Source organism: Aotus nancymaae, unplaced genomic scaffold (genome assembly GCF_030222135.1).
Source record: "Aotus nancymaae isolate 86718 unplaced genomic scaffold, 86718_ANA_hifiasm-v0.15.2.pri h1tg000002l, whole genome shotgun sequence".
Classification (NCBI taxonomy): domain Eukaryota; kingdom Metazoa; phylum Chordata; class Mammalia; order Primates; family Aotidae; genus Aotus; species Aotus nancymaae.
Window position 1 is genome coordinate 61,197,986 of NW_026988413.1, and position 18,862 is coordinate 61,216,847.

An 18,862-nucleotide genomic window follows, 5' to 3' on the forward strand; every position below is an offset into this window, starting at 1 on the left:
GGAATATGACATTTAAATAGTTGAGGGATGTGTGTGTGTGTGTTTAGATGTATACATATATATTCTACTGGAAATATATATATATGCTTTCTACTAGAAATATATATATTCTATGGGAAATATGTATTATATATATATTATATATGTATATATGTTATATATATATTTTTCCACTGGAAATATATATATATATTTTTTCCACTAGAAAATATTTCCAGTGAATGAAATATTTCTTCTTCATAAACCTAAACCACATGAAATAGCTCCCTTAAAATTAAAATAAAAAACAAAGATTTTTTGGAAAGTACCTGAACATGGCCCTTATTTCATATAAACTGCAGAAACATTTAGTTCTTTAGATGACAATACTATGCACTATTGATTAAAAGATGGAAAATTAAGTTAAATCTGTGAAAAGAAATATTTTATCCAGTCCTCTGGAAGTTAAAGCCTATGGACTTATACTAAAATAAAAACATTTTTAATAAATGTTATTTTAAGAGGTTTATTCTTTCAGTTCTCAATTCTATATATCCAGTGCTGTGAGAATGGATATATTAATAAATGGCTGATTAGATGATTTTCCAAATGGATAATCAATGCAATCTGAGCTTGTTGTTGGTATGCAGTTGAATGAGCATTTATATGTTCGACTCCTGACATAAGTGAGCTGACTGAAATGACCAGTAGAGGATTTTCTGAATACAATACCATTGTTGTTTTCATTAGATGATTTCTATCATTTTAATATGTGTCACAATGAATAAATTTATGGACATTTATTCATGTCGAAAGGAAAAATTAATGTTTTTATGTCAACTCCTTGATATAGAATTTCAAAACTCTTTACAATGAGCATTAATTAGTACTTTAAGCAATGGTTTCAGCTTACAGTTTAAGGAAGCCAATGAGTAAACCATACAAGTAGCCCCTATACCTGGAGATAGCTCTTTGATTAGGACTGAATTTTGCCAGAAAAAACAATGGAGATTTGCCTTGCTCCTGTCATGTTAAAAAATAATAACTTAATTGTACATTTTTTAAATATTATAAATAAAAGATTATAACTGGATGGTTTGTAACACAAAAGATAAATGCTTGATGGAATGGATCTCCCATTTCTCTTGATGTGATTATTACATATTGTATGCTTGTATCAAAATATCCTATATATCCCATAAATATATACATCATGTACGCACAAAAATATAAAAAATATAAAAAATACTACCTAATGGATCAGAAATTTAAATTTGATCCAAACTACTGAGTTATTCATGCAGTTAAAATGATTTATTAGAGAGCTAAAACAATATTTGTATTTTTGTATACATTTATATTAAATCATTTGATTGGAAAGAAAGGAAGAGGGAATGGCAAGGATAATTATTTTTAGCTTCAAATCTATTTTTACTGAACTTTTATTCTCTCAAGAGTTATTTATCATTATTCATAGGCTAAGCTTTTATTTGCCATTTTATAAAATTAGAAGTACTCCTTATTTTTTTAGCCAAAAATATACTGAAAAAACAGTTCTACAATCCACGTTAATGATTATTATTGTCTATAGTCAACTACTATGTACCCACAAAACTTTTTTTAAATAACTTAAAAAATTTAGAAAAAGACTCATCTTACCACACCACACTTGTTCAAGTTCTCTCTTAATTAAAACTCTACACATAATTCACAATGCATAACAGTACCGGGAGAATAAAAGGCAATATTGGGGCCTTATTTAGTGCAAATAAAATTGATGTTGGGTAGGTACAGGTGTGTGAAGGACATTGACCTTGGCTTCAAATTCCTCATCTTTAAAATAAGAAATAAAAGAAACAGAATGCCTAAAGAAAAATGAGTGGTTTGGATGACAACCAAGCAACTGCATGTGAAAATATTTTATTAGTTATATGAGACTATAAAAGTATTGCTTAAATGTATATTATGTATATACATATATGCCTGCCAATAATGTATATTCTAATATTAACTATGTTAAAAAGGTGTCAAACAAGTGTTAGAATAAATTGTGATGTCACATATCTTCTATGTCAAAATATAGCTCAAATTTTCCAAATGTTTATATTATAATCACTTTAGTTGCTTATTCATTTTTCCTGGTAAGAGCTAATTTAGCATAATATAGAATCCGAAATAATTAGTAATGTGTAGAAATGTAAACAGATATACAAAATTGTGGCTGGGTACAGTGGCTCACACCTGTAATCCCAACACTTTGGGAGGCCAAGGTTGGAGGACCTCTTGAGGTCAGGAGTTCAAGATTAGCCTTGCCAACATGGTGAAACCCCATTTCGGCTAAAAACACAAAAATCAACTGGGCATGGCAGCAGGCGCCTGTAATCCCAGCTATCCGGGAGACTGAGGTAGGAGAATTACTTAAACCTAGGAGGCAGAGGTTGCAGTCAGCTGAAATTACACCATGTCAATTATAAAGTACACAACTGTTCAAAATAGAAAGGGCAGTGAATTGTTAAGAAATTAATATGAGGAAATATAGGAAACTAATTACTGTTAAATAGTGATCTGGTTTTAAACTGTTTCAGTAATAATGCTCTATTAAGTCAGAACTTTCCCATGTTAAACTGGCATATAGGAATATTTAGTGTTACGTTTTTGGCAGAGGTCTTTCAATGAACAGTAAGAATATAATTTCTTATAATCATATTAATTTGCATATTTTAAAATGTAGATTCCGGAAGGATAACACAAATGATTTGAGTTTTTTCTGAAAATCTTTTACTTCTGCATAAAAAGTTTTGTTCTGAAATTAATCCTTAGATATTTATTATAGTGAATGGCAATGTTAACTACTGAATACTAAATTGCTGAGTTTAACTTAAAAACTTTCTGGTTTTTACTTACTGACATTTGTATACCTGTGTACATTTGTTTTAATTGATTTTTAAAATCATATCTTCCCAATTACTAATGACTATAAATTATTTTACTGCCATTTATTTTGAAAAATATTTCAAAATAACACTTTGTATTTTAATTTTAAAACAGTTGGATTTTAAAATGCAATATTTTAATCAAGAAGAAATATGAGAAAAACATATTAGTAATGAAGAAGGTGGCTTCTATTATTTACAAAGCCAAACTTAATATGTGACTATTTTTTTCTGACATACATAAATGCCACCATTATAAAAGTTTTAAAGTTAGTTTTAACAGAATGCTTTCTTAAATTGCTTTTCAAAGAGAATAATGAAAAATAACCGCTAATAAATATTATTATTCAAATCACATTTGGCCACCAGAGCCATTATTTCATAAATCATTATACTCTGGAAGAATTGACAGAAATACAATTTCTCAATTTAGGTTATGGAAATTACTTTCAGAAATAGACATTAAAGGGTTCCAAAAATTTTAAAAATAGCTATCAAAACAGCAATCAGTGAAGCAAAGCATATTCTTGTAAAAATCAGCTCATGAATGCCATCTGCTTTGCAATAGGATGCTGGCTTAAATACTAGAACAAAAAGATTTTAATAAGGAGTTTGCCTATTACTAAAAACTTTCTAAAATTGTTAAACAAGTCTAAGGAGATGAAACAGCAACAATTAATAGCCTATGTAATTTTAAAACCATATAGAGGTGATAACATTTTACTTGCAGCTATTTTTTTAGCATAAAATGTAGTACTATTATTGCCAAAATGTGATATTTCTGAAATATACAAACTATTTTTTGATTTTAAAAAAATCACTAAGAAAAATTTTATACTTTAAGAGAGGTAAATCTTGAAATGAATTAGGTACCTTCGAGCTCTAAACAAATTCTTAGAATTTTCATTGCTTTGCAATAAATAGTGTCACTTTTCTCTTTGACTTTGTAGAAAGCATGCTACATAACCTTCCTGATTGAAGTTATTGATCATCTGGGGGAGGATGTAAATCAGTCTCATTGTGCAGAAGAAAGAGAAAGGGCATGAGGAAGGCATTTTGGAGCTCTGGTTTATGTAATCCTCATAGACATGGTGCCAGGGATAATCCATAGACACACACAAAAATACTATATGGAAATAAATTGAGAGAGTATAGTGTGGTTTATGTAGGAAATGGAAGAAGAACACAGAGGAGATAACAGAAGTAAAAACTGTAAAAGAATAGTGGGAAGATGAATAAGCTTTTGTTCGCTTTTGCTTTGTTTTTATTTTTTGTTTCATGTGGGAATGAGGGATTTATGAATAACGCAAAATTGAAAACAATTTGATGGAAAAAGAGGTCCATTCACTCATTAATTAATCAAGTTAAATTATTATTACAGAGAATCTATTATGAATCAAGTATCTTTCTGCACACTGGGTATATAGCAGTAAGGATATTAAACAAAAATCCTTACCCATAAATTTTGGTGAGAGAGGAAGGAAAATAAATAAAATAACAACAACAAAAAACAGATATAGTAGGCCGGGCGCGGTGGCTCACGCCTATAATCCCAGCACTTTGGGAGGCCGAGGTGGGTGGATCACGAGGTCAAGAGATCGAGACCATCCTGGTCAATATGGTGAAACCCCGTCTCTACTAAAAATACAAAAAATTAGCTGGGCATGGTGGCGCATGCCTGTAATCCCAGCTACTCAGGAGGCTGAGGCAGGAGAATTGCCTGAACCCAGGAGGCGGAGGTTGCGGTGAGCCGAGATTGCGCCATTGCACTCCAGCCTGGGTAACAAGAGCGAAACTCCGTCTCCCCACCCCCCCCAAAAAAAAAACAGATATAGTATCTTACATGATGATATGTAATATGAAGAATAATAAAGAAGGCCATAGAGATAGAGTACTAATTTAAAACTGGTCAGTCAAGGAAGGCCTCATGACTCAGAAAAATAAATTCAAAAATGGCTACCAAGACTAGGAACTGGACATTTTCAGTGATGCAACATTACATACTCCAAAATGAAAGGTACAGTTACCAAAACATTTGAGAATTATTTCTACCTACCCATAAAGTAAAGCTCTTTAATGATAGCTGGTGACATTTTACTGAGGAAATACAGATATTTGCCAAATGTCAGTCTTAGAGAATCTGCATTACTGGATATCTACAATTGCCAGACTTGCTGATGAGAAGGTTATAAATGTTACTTCATTTAATCATTACAAATAAACCTTTGATCATTCTGATTCTACCCATTTTTAACTCTCCGCCTTACATAAAATATTCTAATTGAAGAAGAGTTCTACTGGTAAATTAATAAAATCCCTGTCCATATGCTACCTTTCATTAAAATTTACATTCCTTCCTGTGATTTTGCTAACATGATGAAAATACAGTATCACTAAGTCATACCTAGGTACCAAGCTTAAACCCAGAAGAAATGAATTCTGACTGTGTTTGTATCTCTTGGGATTTTTTTTTTTTTTTCCTGTGGAGTAAAGTTAAAGACTTAAGGAAATAGGTGGTAATTTTTTTCCATCTTTACTCAGAGTTAAACAATTAAATCTGTAAGAGGAAGTAGGTTACAAGATAAAACTGTCTAGTTACATAAATGTCAACAAATAAAGTTTTATACCAGACTGTTAGGGTCTTGAAAAATATCCCAAACAAACAAAATATCGTCTATATTTGCCTTTGAGCAAACAAAAAGTACAAAATAGGGCTTTGATATATTTTATGGATCGAATTTTATCTCCTCAAAAACATTGATACATTGGAGTCTTAACCCTTGATAACTCACAATCTGAACCTATTTGAACATAGGGTTGTTACAGAGGTAATCAAGTCAAAATGAGGTCATTAGTGTAGGCCTTAATCAATATGGTGGTATCCTTACAAAAGGGAAATTTGGGAACAGAGATAGACATATATAGAAGGAATAAATTTCTGTTCTTTAAGCACCCAGTTTGTGGTACTGTGTTATGAGAGGGCTAGCAAACTGATATAATACATGGGCAAGAAGAACAAAATGATCCTAGTGGTAGGAAGTCAAGCATGAACCCTGCCTCTCTTACTCATCTATATCTTTACAGTTTATCACCATGTCTGGAAAAGAGCAATGAATAAGGTAATGAGTGAAAACAAGCAAGAATTGAATTTTAAAAAAATGAATAAACCTAATTGATGGATATTTAAACTGGAATTTTAAAAATAGCAGAGGACAGGCCAAGATTAAAAAAAAAATCAAGCCATGGCACTGAATTAGGAAGAAATAATTAGGAAACATTTAATAAGTCTCAGAAGAAACTAATAAAAGGATAAGAACTACAAAGTGTGGAGTCAGGGCCCTGGTACAATAAGGAGCCATCATAAAATCACTAGACTACTCTGGGACTTGTTCTCGTATCCGTAAGGTGGCTGGACTCGCTAATAGCTAAACACCATTCAACTTGTATTTAGTGTTTCAGATGCCTATATAAAAATAAAGAAAATGAAAGTGATACTTTAAACAAAGGACATATTAACTTAGATTATCCACAAGACTTGCTAGGATTTCATTGTCCAAGTATGGCAATGAAAAGATAAGCAGCCAGAGTATTTTCAATATAAATCTTATCCCATAGCTTCCATGATTATAATCTTCCCTTTCATAAATTTATTCAATAAATGTTGAGCAACTACTTCATGCCAGGCACTATTCAGGCATTTAGGACTATAGCAGCAAGAAAAACAAAATTCCAGCTCTTGTAGAGCTTACATTCTACTGGAGAAGACAGATAATATTTGGCAGGGCACAGTGGCTCACGTCTGTAATCCCAGCACTTTGGGAGGCTGAGGCAGGTGGATCACGAGGTCAGGAGTTTGAGGCCAGCCTGGCCAACATGGTGAAACCCTGTCTCTACTAAAAATACAAAAGATTAGCTGCGCTTGGTGGCGCGTGCCTATAATCCCAGCTACTCGGGAGGCTGAGACAGGAGAATTGCTTGAATCCAGGAGGCGGAGGTTGCAGTGAGCCGAGATCATGGCACTGCACTCCAGCCTGGGCAACAGGGCAAGACTGCATCTCAAAAAAAAAAAAAAAAAAAAGAGATAATATTTAATTAAATACATAATGTAATATATTAAATAATATATGCAAATTTAGAAGCAGAAATAGAGATTTGTAGTAAGAAGTAGACTTCTTTAGAGAACAAAATAAGAAGAGTCTCTCTGTGGAGGTAAAATTTTAGCAGAAATCTGTACATAGGAGTGAGCATACACATATCTGGGGAGAAAGAGCTCCAGACGTGTGCCCTGGGTGGTGGTGGTGGGGAGGCACGCGTTTGGCACATCCAAAGAACAGCTTGGCCTGTGGTCGGAGCAGAGTGAGGAGGGGAGAAAGTTTGGAAAGTGACCAATGAGGTCATGAAACAATCAGAGATCACACCATATGCAGCTTTGTTAAGAAATTTCTAATATACTTTGAATTGGATGAGCTCCTAATAGCGTTTAAACTGTGTTTCAAGTAACATAATCTGATGTACATTAGAAAATCACTCTAGTTGCTGTTTAGAGAACTGATGGTAGTAAAGGCAAGTGTAGAAGGAGCCCAAGGGCTACAAACATTGTAAATAAAAGATGATGGTGGCTCTGGTCTGTGATCCTCATAGCCACAGGAAGTAAGTCCACAATTTGTGATGCAGCAGATTAGATCCCTAGTGACCTGGCCCTCACTCACCTGTCTGGTTGTATTTACAGTAAACCCCTTTCTCCTCCTCTTTGCTTTATGTCTGTTTATAAATCTGAAACTTTGCCCATTTATTCCCTCTAGTTAGAATGACCTCCATTTTTCTCTTCATGGTCCAGCAGAGGTCTCAATCTTCATGACTCAGACCTCTTCTTTGCAACCTCTCCTGACACTTTCAGGACAAAGATTGATTCAGAATCTGATAGAGTATAAAACTCATCTTTTACACTATATTATATGTGTCACTGTGTTGTTTCAGTGACTACCGAGTGGTGTAAGTTTTTTCAGTCTTACTGGTGTGTGAAAATTAATAACCTCTAAATTACTGAGCTAGCCTTCTTAAATCCACATCGCTATGAATATCCCTAAGAAAATTATTTTTTTCAATATAGTTAATACTTAGTAACTCACACTTATAATTAAGAAATTAATTTATTTAGTTTAAAATAGATTCAAAGTATGTTTAGATATTTGCCTAGAAATTATAAAATTTACATCTTAGTCTCATAGTCTCTAGAGTGTTAAAAACATTGCCCGTGTATAAAATGGTCTCCCTGTGCATGTAATAAGACAATACTTTTGAGTTTGTATACGATTCTATATTAAAGTGTTCATTTAACTTGACCAAATGGAAAAAGGAACCACTGAATTGTGTTTTGAGGCTCAAAACACCTAGGATTTTTCAGATTCTGGGTATTGTCTGTTAATTCTACTCAACTTCCTTTATGATTAGCTTATCAATATTGTTGATGTCATCAGTAATACAACCTATACAACCCATTGTATCAAATTCCGAATGGATACATTTCCAAATCCAAAGTGAATACTTTATGAAGAAAAAATATTGATAACTTGAGACTCTCTGTTAACTGAGTTCATTTGAATTAAGGGTACAGGGATATATATTATGTAAATAGTCAATATTCCACCTAGAAAGCATATTCTTTCTAATGACAGAAGCCTTCCCTATTACTTTGAAAATACTTCCAAAAATCGTATTTCAAAGTTGTTCACATAACTCTTTAAGTGAATTTCTAGGCAAAAACTATAAAAATAAATATCTATATATTATAACTAACTTAAAAATCACTTTTCAACAATATAAATAGATTAAATTCTAGGAACACTATGCTTAAAATAATTCTCTGTAAACTGGATGAAATCTCAATGCACCAGAGGTTTCCTGATTCTATAGTAATTATCTCTCTCCTTGACATGAAGTTTTATTTTTAGGTTATACTACTTGAGAAAAAAACATAATAATGCAATTCTACTAGAAAATATAAATACATTTATAATTTATTAATATGACTATTGATGTCTATATACCTACAAGTAGACTTACAGTCATATGTTATGACATATTTTTCAGCCCACAGCCAGTGTTTAACACTTACGAGTCAGTGGAAATGTAACACTATCTTAAAAAAAACCTACTTAGAAGCTTCAGGGTTCAAAACCTAGAGCTCAGGTAATCATGCATTAGGGGAACTTCTAATTTGAACAGAAGTCTTGTTCTAAATTGAGCTGTTGTATCTATCAATCACTTTCTGAACTGTTATGTATATTAGATTTTTCTTAAATAGGCTATATCTGCTTTTATAGCTAATTATCAACATTTCTTATTCTCAGTTATACAGATCCTCACAGATACATCTGTATACGTTCCTTTCCCTTTGACGCATACAAACATATTTGAAAATAATTTATATTATTCATACAAACATGAAAAATTACTTTTGCTTCTGTAAGCACTAGGATTAAGGGTTACCTGAGTTTAGATTAATAAAGTTGCCAGAAACAAAATAAGCATGCATGAACTATGATGATTATATTACGTTTTATCTGCTTGCCTCAGAAATGTTCTCTTTTGACCAGTAAATATTCCAAGCATTTTAATGAAAACATTCTGCTTAAGGAAGAGGAGACTGACCAGATGATCTCTAAGAACCTTCCCACTAAATACCCATGGTCTAAATTTATAGTCACCTTTTGCATTATCTGTTTAAGATTTCCTATCATGATTGAAAATGAATATTAATTATGTTTACTTAAATCACAGCTACAATTGATATTTGGGAGATTTTGACATAAGAATAAGACTTTCAATTTCATTGTCTTAATATAATAAACTCATTTTTTTCACATAATATGTTTTCTTTCTTTCTTTGGTATTTTTAAGTGAATGTATAGTTTTCTACACACATACATACACACACACACACACACACACACACAGTGCAAATTTCTAAGGCAATAACCTTCACTCTAATTTAGCATTAGGTTTCTAAGGTACCAGGAGCTTGATTGCCTCCTAAATGTCTGAAAACACATGAGTCACAACTCATCCATTGCCTTCCAACTGAAAAGAATCACTCTTACCGTATAGCCCTCGGTATACTGAAAAGGAGCCCTGGAACTTTCGTCTGCTGTTGGACTCAGAGGCTTGGGGTCAGACATAGAACGCTGCATCATCTTGGCTGCCTTAGGACTTGCTGGGGGAACTTTAGCCATATCTGGATGCAGTACTTTCTGTGGACTTATATCATCAGGGAGGGGTTTTTCATAAGGTACAAAGGCTGATTCTAAGGCTTTGCCTGGTGAAAGTGGTGAGATGGGTGAATAAAGGACTTTGGGGGATTTGGGTGGGGAAGGAGCCAGCTGTACTGTGGAATCTGCTCGGAGGTGAGATGAATAACCAATCTCTAAAGGTGTTGGGCGTTTCTTGTCTTTGGGTGGAGATGTGGCACTCAGATATTGAGGACTTTGTGTGTCTGAATCTGCTTCTGTTTGACATCCTAAACTGCCCCCTTTGTAAGTCTTTTCAGGTGCTGAAATGTGTTTAATTATTTCTACCTTGGCATCCACTCGTGCCCGTATGGAGGGTGTTCTTATGGTTCCAACTGGTTCAGTTTGCACAGATATCTCTGCTACCGTTTGAACTGCTATGCTGGAGACTTTGGAAAGGGGTTTGGTCTTGTCAGCCTCTGCCATGCTGTCACCATATTTCCCTACACGAGCTTTCCTCCTTGATCTAGTAGGCATATCCCACTCATCCTGATCTTCATCATCAGTTTGGACGCTTGTATCCACACTCTTTTTAGTTCTCCTTCTCCTACTCACATAGCTCCGATCTGTGGCATCTTCGTCGTCCGTTTGTACACCACTGTCCACTATCTTTTTGAAACTTCGGGGATCATCTGCCATATTTTCTCCCATCTCATCATATGGTCCTCGGAGTTTCGCTCCAGAACTTCTCTTTTTGGGTTGTTTTTCCTCTTTCACAACAACATCTGTTAGAGGTATTTCTGAAACAGTGCTCAGGATACCAGGTGGAGCAATGTACTGGGTGACACCATCAGACTGAACGGTGTACCATCCTTGGCTCTGTGGTATTTCAATTGCCACAACAGCTGAGGCTGTGGTGGTTGCATCTTCAGTTGCCCAAAATTGACTGCCTTCTGGGGCAGCATACTGACCTTCCAAAATTGCCTGCTCTGTAGTGGTTTGTGGAGAAGCAGTTCCAGCAGGGTCATAGTTATACTGGTAGATTTGGCGAATCTTTTGCTCCTCCAGCTGCTGGTGAAGCTGTTGTTGCAGCTGTTGGATCTGCTCAAGCTGTAACTGTTGCTGAGCTAACGTCTCCTGCCTCATCATGAACTGGGCTTGCCGCTCTTCTTCTTGCTGATAGAGAAGGTGTTGCTTCATGGACTGCAGCTCCTCCAGCTTTTTCTGAACCATGATCTTCTCTTGTTCTCGGAATCTTTGAATTTCCTGACGTTCCCACTCCAATTCCTCAGCAAAGCGCTGTTGCTTAATTTTCTCCAGTTCCAGGAGCTCACGCTCCAAGTCTAGCTGCTGCTGTTGTTTATCTTCTTCAGGGACAATTAAAAGAGCGCTTTCATCTCCCACCACTTCAGGAAACACTTCGGATGCTGTGGTTAAAGTGGGAACAGAGTCGATTGTCTCAGCAGTAAGAGATTCCATAGTAATAGTTTGCAAACTGGCACTGATATCAATACTAGTTACTGCAATGTCCGTTTCTGATGCACCTGTTGTTATAAAATACGATCTAGGCATTGGCTGGCTATGGTGAAGGGCAGATAATGAAGTCACGGCATCAGTTGTATGAATACCAGACAAATCCCTCACTGTGGTGCTGAAAATGGAGCCAGGTTGTGTGGTTATAGCAAATGTAGAAGGTGTCGGAGTTGCTACTGAAGAATAGACAACACCATTAGATGACCTCAAAACACTCCCCACACAATACTGGGGTCCTGGCGGTGGTGTCATCCTTGCTGTGGAATACTGTGGGGTACTAATCCCAACTCCTGAAATGACTTGTCGTGTTTCTGGATATGGACCTGTAGTCTTGCTTGAATAATCCATTACCTCACCTGAAATACAGGGCAGAGTTATAGTCCAGTTCCCAGAATGAATGATGCTTTTTGAGTCTGAAAGCCCTCTCATCTTGATGAACATAATGAATGAGACTGCATGCAAATCCACAGGTTAACCTAATTAAACGCAGAATAAAAGCAATGTTGGACATGCAGGCACATGCAGGTGATTTTGAGCAGAACAAATTTTTAAAAAATGAAGGAACAAAAGCGCACATGTACTCCAAAATATGCTGCTAAAACATCCAAAGAAAGAGAAAAAGTAACAAAACTGGAAAAGGAGCCACATTTTTATCCTGAAATGAGATGAGGAACACCATAATGATATTTCAAGGAAAGGTCTGCTGCCGCATCATACTGACCTGTAGTAATTCTCCCTGAAGTCAGATCTACTGCTGTATCAGTTCCTTCAGTATAATCAAAAGCATTCTTACTTTTATAGAAAAAATGTCCAGCTTCTGCTAAATTTGTGTCAGACATGGAAGGCTTCATTCCCCCAATCCCTCTATAACCATATGGCCCTGATCGATCATACTGATAGTGGTCATCCCTGTAACCAAAACGATCCTCAGGAAGAGTAGTTGCAGGCTGCTGTGCTGTGCAGCTCCTTCCAAATGGTAATTTATAAACCACATCACAGCACACAGCTCTTCTTCCTGCAGTCAAATCAACAGGTTTTTCGTCATCTTCGATTATTTTGGTCAGCACACTTGAAGTAGATTCATCCACTGTTACAACTGTTCTATGAGACTTGGTTGTGCTGAGATCCACTACTTCCCCATCAGTGATCCCCTGGGATATGGTGCTATCAGTCCATCCATTTGTGACACCAACAGGAGGCACAGTGACAGGTTTTGTAATAGCCGATGTCATTGCATGTGCTGGAGTACCTAGAGATAAGTTTATTGGCGCTTCTTCCCTGGCTGTAGGAAAGACCTGGTCACTTGGTATCCTATATGGGGGCTCAGCATGCTTTGATGTTGTAAGTTGGAGTGGTGTTGCCATTACATGTTCTACACCCACTAGGCTTTCTGTGCCTGGAGCGTAACTTGCACTAGTTGTGCATGTGACAAAGGTCACTGTCTCAGTGGCCAGAGATATAGGAGTCACTATTGATGATGTTGCACTAAGATTTATAATAGAGGGTTGGACAGCACTAATTTGTTTCCCATAAACTTCATTTGTTGTAATCTGTCTTTTCACATCCATTGCAGAAGCAGAAAGGTCTATACATTTTTCAGTTGTTTTAACTTCTACTTTTGGTACTGTACGCAAATCAATTACATCACCAACAAGTTGCAGTTTTCCATCTTCTTTATACTGAGGCTTCTCTAAATGTAGGTTATCTAGAGCAAGAGGCTCTGGAGGAATTGTTATGGAAATGCTGCTGAGATCAACACTAGGAGCTGTACTTCTGGTTGCTGAAACCTCAGTCTTGGAAACTTCAGTTGTGAGAAACTGTGCAACTGACATGGGGGCTACTTGAAATGAAGAAGGTGCCGTGACAGGGGTAGCAGAAAATGTCTGCAAAGCTCCAGAGATGTACAAGGTCTGTTCTGAAGAACTTGGAATTTCTACAGCTGTCATAGGAGGAACTACAGAAAACACCGGTTCAACAGAAACCAGATCTTTGGAGGGTGATCCCAAGGGCCAACTGGTAATTACTTGACTAGCTGAAGAATCTGTTGGAGTCCCAGGTTCGGATGGCAATGTAATAACCACATACGTTTCCGTGAGGGATTTGGAAAATCTTGGTGAGGACTTGTTGGAGTGTGGGGAAAGTGGGGAGGTAGGGGAAGGCAATTTATAATCCGCTGAAGTCACTAAATTTAAGGTCATACTTGAAGTTAAGGATAGACCTGTTGGTTTGGGATGTGTATCTGTCGGTTTTTGTGTAGTTGTTGGAAGCTGAGGAATCACTGGCTTGGGGGCGATTGGAGGTTTGCTTGGCTCAGGCCTATGGGTAAATACAAGTCCAGATGGAATTGAAGATGGCTTAGGAGGAACAGGAGGAGGTGCAGTGGTACCTATTCTTGTTACAGGTAATCCATCACTTCTCAGAATAGCTGTGGTCTCTATAGTAGTAACAGCATCAAACAGAGGTGTAGCTGTAGTCACTGGAGCTGTAACTGTTAACTTTTTTTTAGGATGAATAGTTGGTTTAGGTGAAGTTGGTGGAGGAAGTGGTGGGGGAGGAGGGGGTGGTGGTGGAGGAGGAGGAGGAGGTGGAGGGGGAGGAGGTGGAGGAGGTTGAGCTGATACGTCCAAAGAAGAACTTCTCAGGAATGGGCGAGGTTTAGTTGGAAGAGAGGGAACAGAAGGACTTCCAGATGGTAACTGAGATGCAGGTTTTTCCTGACCAAAGGCTTCTCCAGATGTAAAGTATGTAGTTGAAAGCTGCTCTTTCATTGGAAGGGCTATTACAGAGGAAGGTGGTTGATCAAATACAGTTTTGGATAAGCTAGTTTTTGTTAGTTCAGCCTCCAACTCCTTTTTATCTCTGTAAGCTTCCAAAACTTCCAGAATGATTCCATTATCAGTTTCCTTCTTGGCTTTCTTCATTGGGTCCTTTTCAGATATAGGTAAGTCAGTAGAAATAGTGTCAGCAACTGGCCCCTCAGGTTTAGGTCCTACAGATTCTATGATAGAAGGTACCATATCAGATAAAGAAATAACAACATGATCAGCACCAGCTCTACCTTCTGGTGTGGTAGTCCGATCTAAAGACACACTTATTTCTTCTGGATAGTCTATAATGCTGCCTGGAAAATAAGTTGATGAAGAAATTTCCTCAGAATCTTCAAATTTAGTTATTATGTCCACTGGTTCTGTATAAACTGTGGTTATGCTCTCCAGGGTAGTAATAGGTGAGGAGCTATCAGTGGTACAGACGGAAGAAACAGATGATGTGAGAGAAGGTGTGTCAGAGGGTGGGACAGATGTAGCACTTTCTGAAGGCTCTGAATAGGTCAAAATCAGTGATTCATGGGCAATTATCTCTTGAATTTCCCTTGTATAATTGGTTACATATTCATCCTCAATTTCTTCTGTTGAAAAATGTTGGGTTATTTTTACATCTGGGATAGAGAGTGTTGCACTGCTGGTTGAATCTGTAAGAGACGCTCCTGAGAGAACACTTGATGTCAAAGACGCGTCGGGCATTCTATCAAAGTCCAAGGCGGACTCTGTCATATCCTCACCGATGAGGGGTTGGGTTGGGCTGGATCCAGGTGTTAACTGCATCTGTTGCCTCTTCATAAGTTCTTCATAGGCAGCATCAGCATCTAGTAGTTTTTTTTCTTCTCCTGTAGAAGTTACCATAGTACCCAGATCCACTATCTCATGGCTTTCTGGGATGATAAAAGAGCTGGAAACAATATCTTCTTGAGGCACAACGGAATGTAAGCTTTCTAACTCATAAAACTCTTTTTGGAGGTCTGTAATTTTCTGCATCGGATCTTCATAAAGCTGTTCTGAAAGTCTCATCTTTTGCTCTCTTCCTCTCTGCTGCATAAATCCATTTTCTTCTTCTTGCCTTGTTAGCAGACTGCCATCTACTGATCCATTGTACGTGTCTTCTACTAAAGATTCATAAATATAATCCTCTATTAGCATCCCGCCGTACAAAGGCTCTTTTTCAAACACTTCATCTCGTTCATTCGCAGCTGGAAAAGCTTTATATTTGTGTGTTTTATGCATCATTTCTTCATATATCTCCTCAGCACTTTTTAACGCCTTTTGGCTACCTTCTTTCTGCATAATAGATTGCTCATCTGTTGGTGAGTATAATGACACAGCTGTGGGCAATTTATAAACTTTTTGTACTTCTATTATTTTTTCTGGGCTTATTTCAAAACCTTCTGGGTCTGATTCTATGCTAGGTGAATATTCAGAACAAGAAGATCTATGGAGCTCCTCCATTTCTGCGGCCTGACGTAACTCTTCTGTTGGAGATGCATCTTCAATAGGAGAGAGATTACTAGGTGGTGTCTTTGGTCTTTCCCTTCTTCTCTGAGCTCGAAGTTCATCTTTGTCTTTCTTTGATTTTTTACTGGAACTCTTTCTTTGTTGCTGCTCTATTTCCCTCTGCTTTTCTTGCTCCTTTAATAATTCTTCTTCCTCTCTCAATTCTTCTTCCTCTGAAGAATCTTCAATAGTAGGCAAAAGAGGGCCGTGTGATCTGTGCCGAGCTTTGCGTTGCTGTTTGCTCTCTCCCTTTTTGTGACTCGGGCTACTGTCACTGTCCTCATCAAGTGATGATACTGATGTAGGGGATGTACCAGGAGTAAAGCTGGATGCATGAAGACTAGAAGATCCCTCTCCCCTTGACCTATCTTCAGGTGAGTCTGTCAGGCTTTCCATTTCTAATTCTGGCTCTTCATCAAAAAACAAAGCTGTTTTTTTCTGTGATGACTCTGTAGAATATTTATCTGCTATTGTACTATTAAGCTCAATTGTTTTAAATCGGCGTAGCCCTCCTCCTCCAGCAACTACAAGTTCTTCACTTTCCTGACTTTTAGTTTCTCTGTATTTAAGTTCAGGACTTTCATCATATGCTTCATCATCTTCATCATGCCACGAGTGACGTCTTCCTGCATCATCATCAATGCTTGTGCTACTTTTTCGAGTCAGTCGTCTGTGTTTCCCTGCTGCTATTTTGCCTTTTCCCTTTGTTTCTTCCTTCTTCTGGCTCTCAGTACTACTACTAATCTCTTTGAGCTGGTTCCTGATGAACTCATCATCTTCAGAACCTGAAGCATCTTCATCAGCACTCATTTCTATGATTTGTTTTCGAATGAAATCCTCCTCTTCCCCTGATCCTTGGCTGTCTTCCTGTTTATACTCATCACTGCTTGATGAGCCAACACTAGTTCTTCGTTTTCTTTGTGGAACAGGTGAGTTTTCACTTTCACTACTGTCTTCAACAGAATCATATGGCTCTCTTCTAGTAGTTACATCATCAACAAACTCAGACTTTTCTTTACGGTCCTTGCTGGAAGGAATACCTTGTTGGCTATCTTTCTTAAATGTGTCTTTCCTTTCTTCTTGACTCTCTTTGATCCCCTCTTCTGTAATAGTAATTTCCAAGGTTTCAGATAAAATCTGTGTTTTCTGATGGTCTTTAGGCTGTTCTGAAGAAACCTCATGGGGTTGTGTTTTCTTTTCTGACTTTTCATCAACAAGTGTACTTGCTTGAGCTTCCAAAATGGATAGGACTGTACTTTCTAACTTAGCCAAATCTGAGGGGCTGGAAGGGCTGCTTTCTTGTGAAAAAGAGTCCTTTTTGAGTCCCTTGAGAATATCCTTTTCATCAGTTGGAATAAGACTTGGAATTTCACCAAGTGAGCTTGATATTCCATCAGAAGAATATCCTGTGTCACTCAGACCTTGGGGGCTTTTAGGCTGCTGAGAACTCGAGGTGTCTGATTTGTCATCTTCCTTTTCCTAAGCAGGGAGATAAAGACACAGGAAAACTTAACATGGTTAAACTAAAAACATGGCCTCTCCATTACTCCCAAATAACTATCAGGAACTAAAACATAATTTTGGGTTTTTTTTTCAACCATATGTCAGTATTTTTAAAAAATTTGCATGAGAAAAAAATTATTGATATGTGTTGATTAAGGTTAGTTTCCATTTGAACTAAATTTCATTAAATGCCAATTCTGAATGACATTTGATCTTCTTACATAAATACTCTACCCTTTCACATTTCAATGTCATTTTCCCTCAAAAATATGATTATTTTTCTCAGTAAATATGCTTTAGGATAAAGTTTATAAATTGTGATGAAGATGGTTAATGCTAAATTTTATATTAATGTAATTTATACTTTTGGATTATGGGTCTGGGAAAGTTCAAGAAAGTATCAGACAATGAGCTTTGTGCTTGGCTAAAAGTTGTATGGGATGTTGGAGAATTTACTGAACAAAAAAAAGCAAGTAACATGCCATAATAACATATGTGCTATGTACCATAAATAATTTTATCATTCTTGTCAAATGATTCAAACAAGGCACAGCTTTTAAAAGACATTTTGAAAGTTATGAACCACTAGATACACTTGCTATTGTTGTTAATATTATTACTCTATATCATTTGGAATGAATGTTTAGAAATTATGTACTTTGAAAACGTTATGCAATAATTGGTCTGACTCATCAGTTCAATTAAAGAGAACTATCCAGCTATTATTTTTGTAGAGTTGTTCATCACATTTATCTTCAGCGTCCCAACTCAAAAGTGTTTCACTAATATCACTTACAAATATCTTCTGACTTTGAAATCTTGTTTTATCTTCAAAAGCAGCTTCCTTAAACAATACATAGCTTTTGTGAATGGGAGCATGGGCTTTCCAGAGATCTAGGACCCTTAGAGACTTGCCACAGCCTTGAACTTGTCACCTTTCTTGGGCTATGATGATGCCATGACTACAATTTAAGTTCAAAAATCAGAGATGCCTTAAATAAAAACTAAACATAGAGACTTGTTGCATAAAGACTTTTTTGTTCATTAAAAATATATATGAACAGAATGAAACTGATTTAGTTAGTTGCCCTGTTTGAAGGAGAGTGTCACAATAGTCTCACAGCCTACAGAAAGGAGGGGTTAGGAAAACAGCTGCCAAAAAATTATAGTTTTATATAATGGATTCTGAAGGTTCTACTAATATTTTCCAGAAAAGATTGGGACCAGACATATAAAATGTAACAAAGGAAATTAAATGATATTAGACAGAAAATTAATACACATAAATATCAAAATACCAGCCCTGCAATCTCCCTTATGTGCCTTCTCCTTGTGTTCATGCTTTTCTTCTTCACTAAGTACT

General features: G+C 36.5%; 1 protein-coding gene across 7 annotated transcripts in view; it reads right to left on the bottom strand.

Annotated features, from left to right (window-relative positions):
* The window catches only part of PCLO (piccolo presynaptic cytomatrix protein), a 421,390-nt gene that overhangs the window by 196,842 nt on the left and 205,686 nt on the right, over positions 1-18,862 (bottom strand). For 5 of the 7 annotated variants that reach the window (XM_064375065.1, XM_064375074.1, XM_064375069.1 and 2 more), the window contains exons 5-6: positions 12,393-17,475; positions 10,013-12,027 (exon numbers count right to left, since the gene is read on the bottom strand). In XM_064375065.1, coding sequence (XP_064231135.1) covers positions 10,013-12,027; positions 12,393-17,475 — 7,098 coding nt within the window. The remainder of the gene's footprint in view (positions 1-10,012; positions 12,028-12,392; positions 17,476-18,862) is intronic. The other 2 variants (XM_064375087.1, XM_064375077.1) reach the window with 2 other exon arrangements.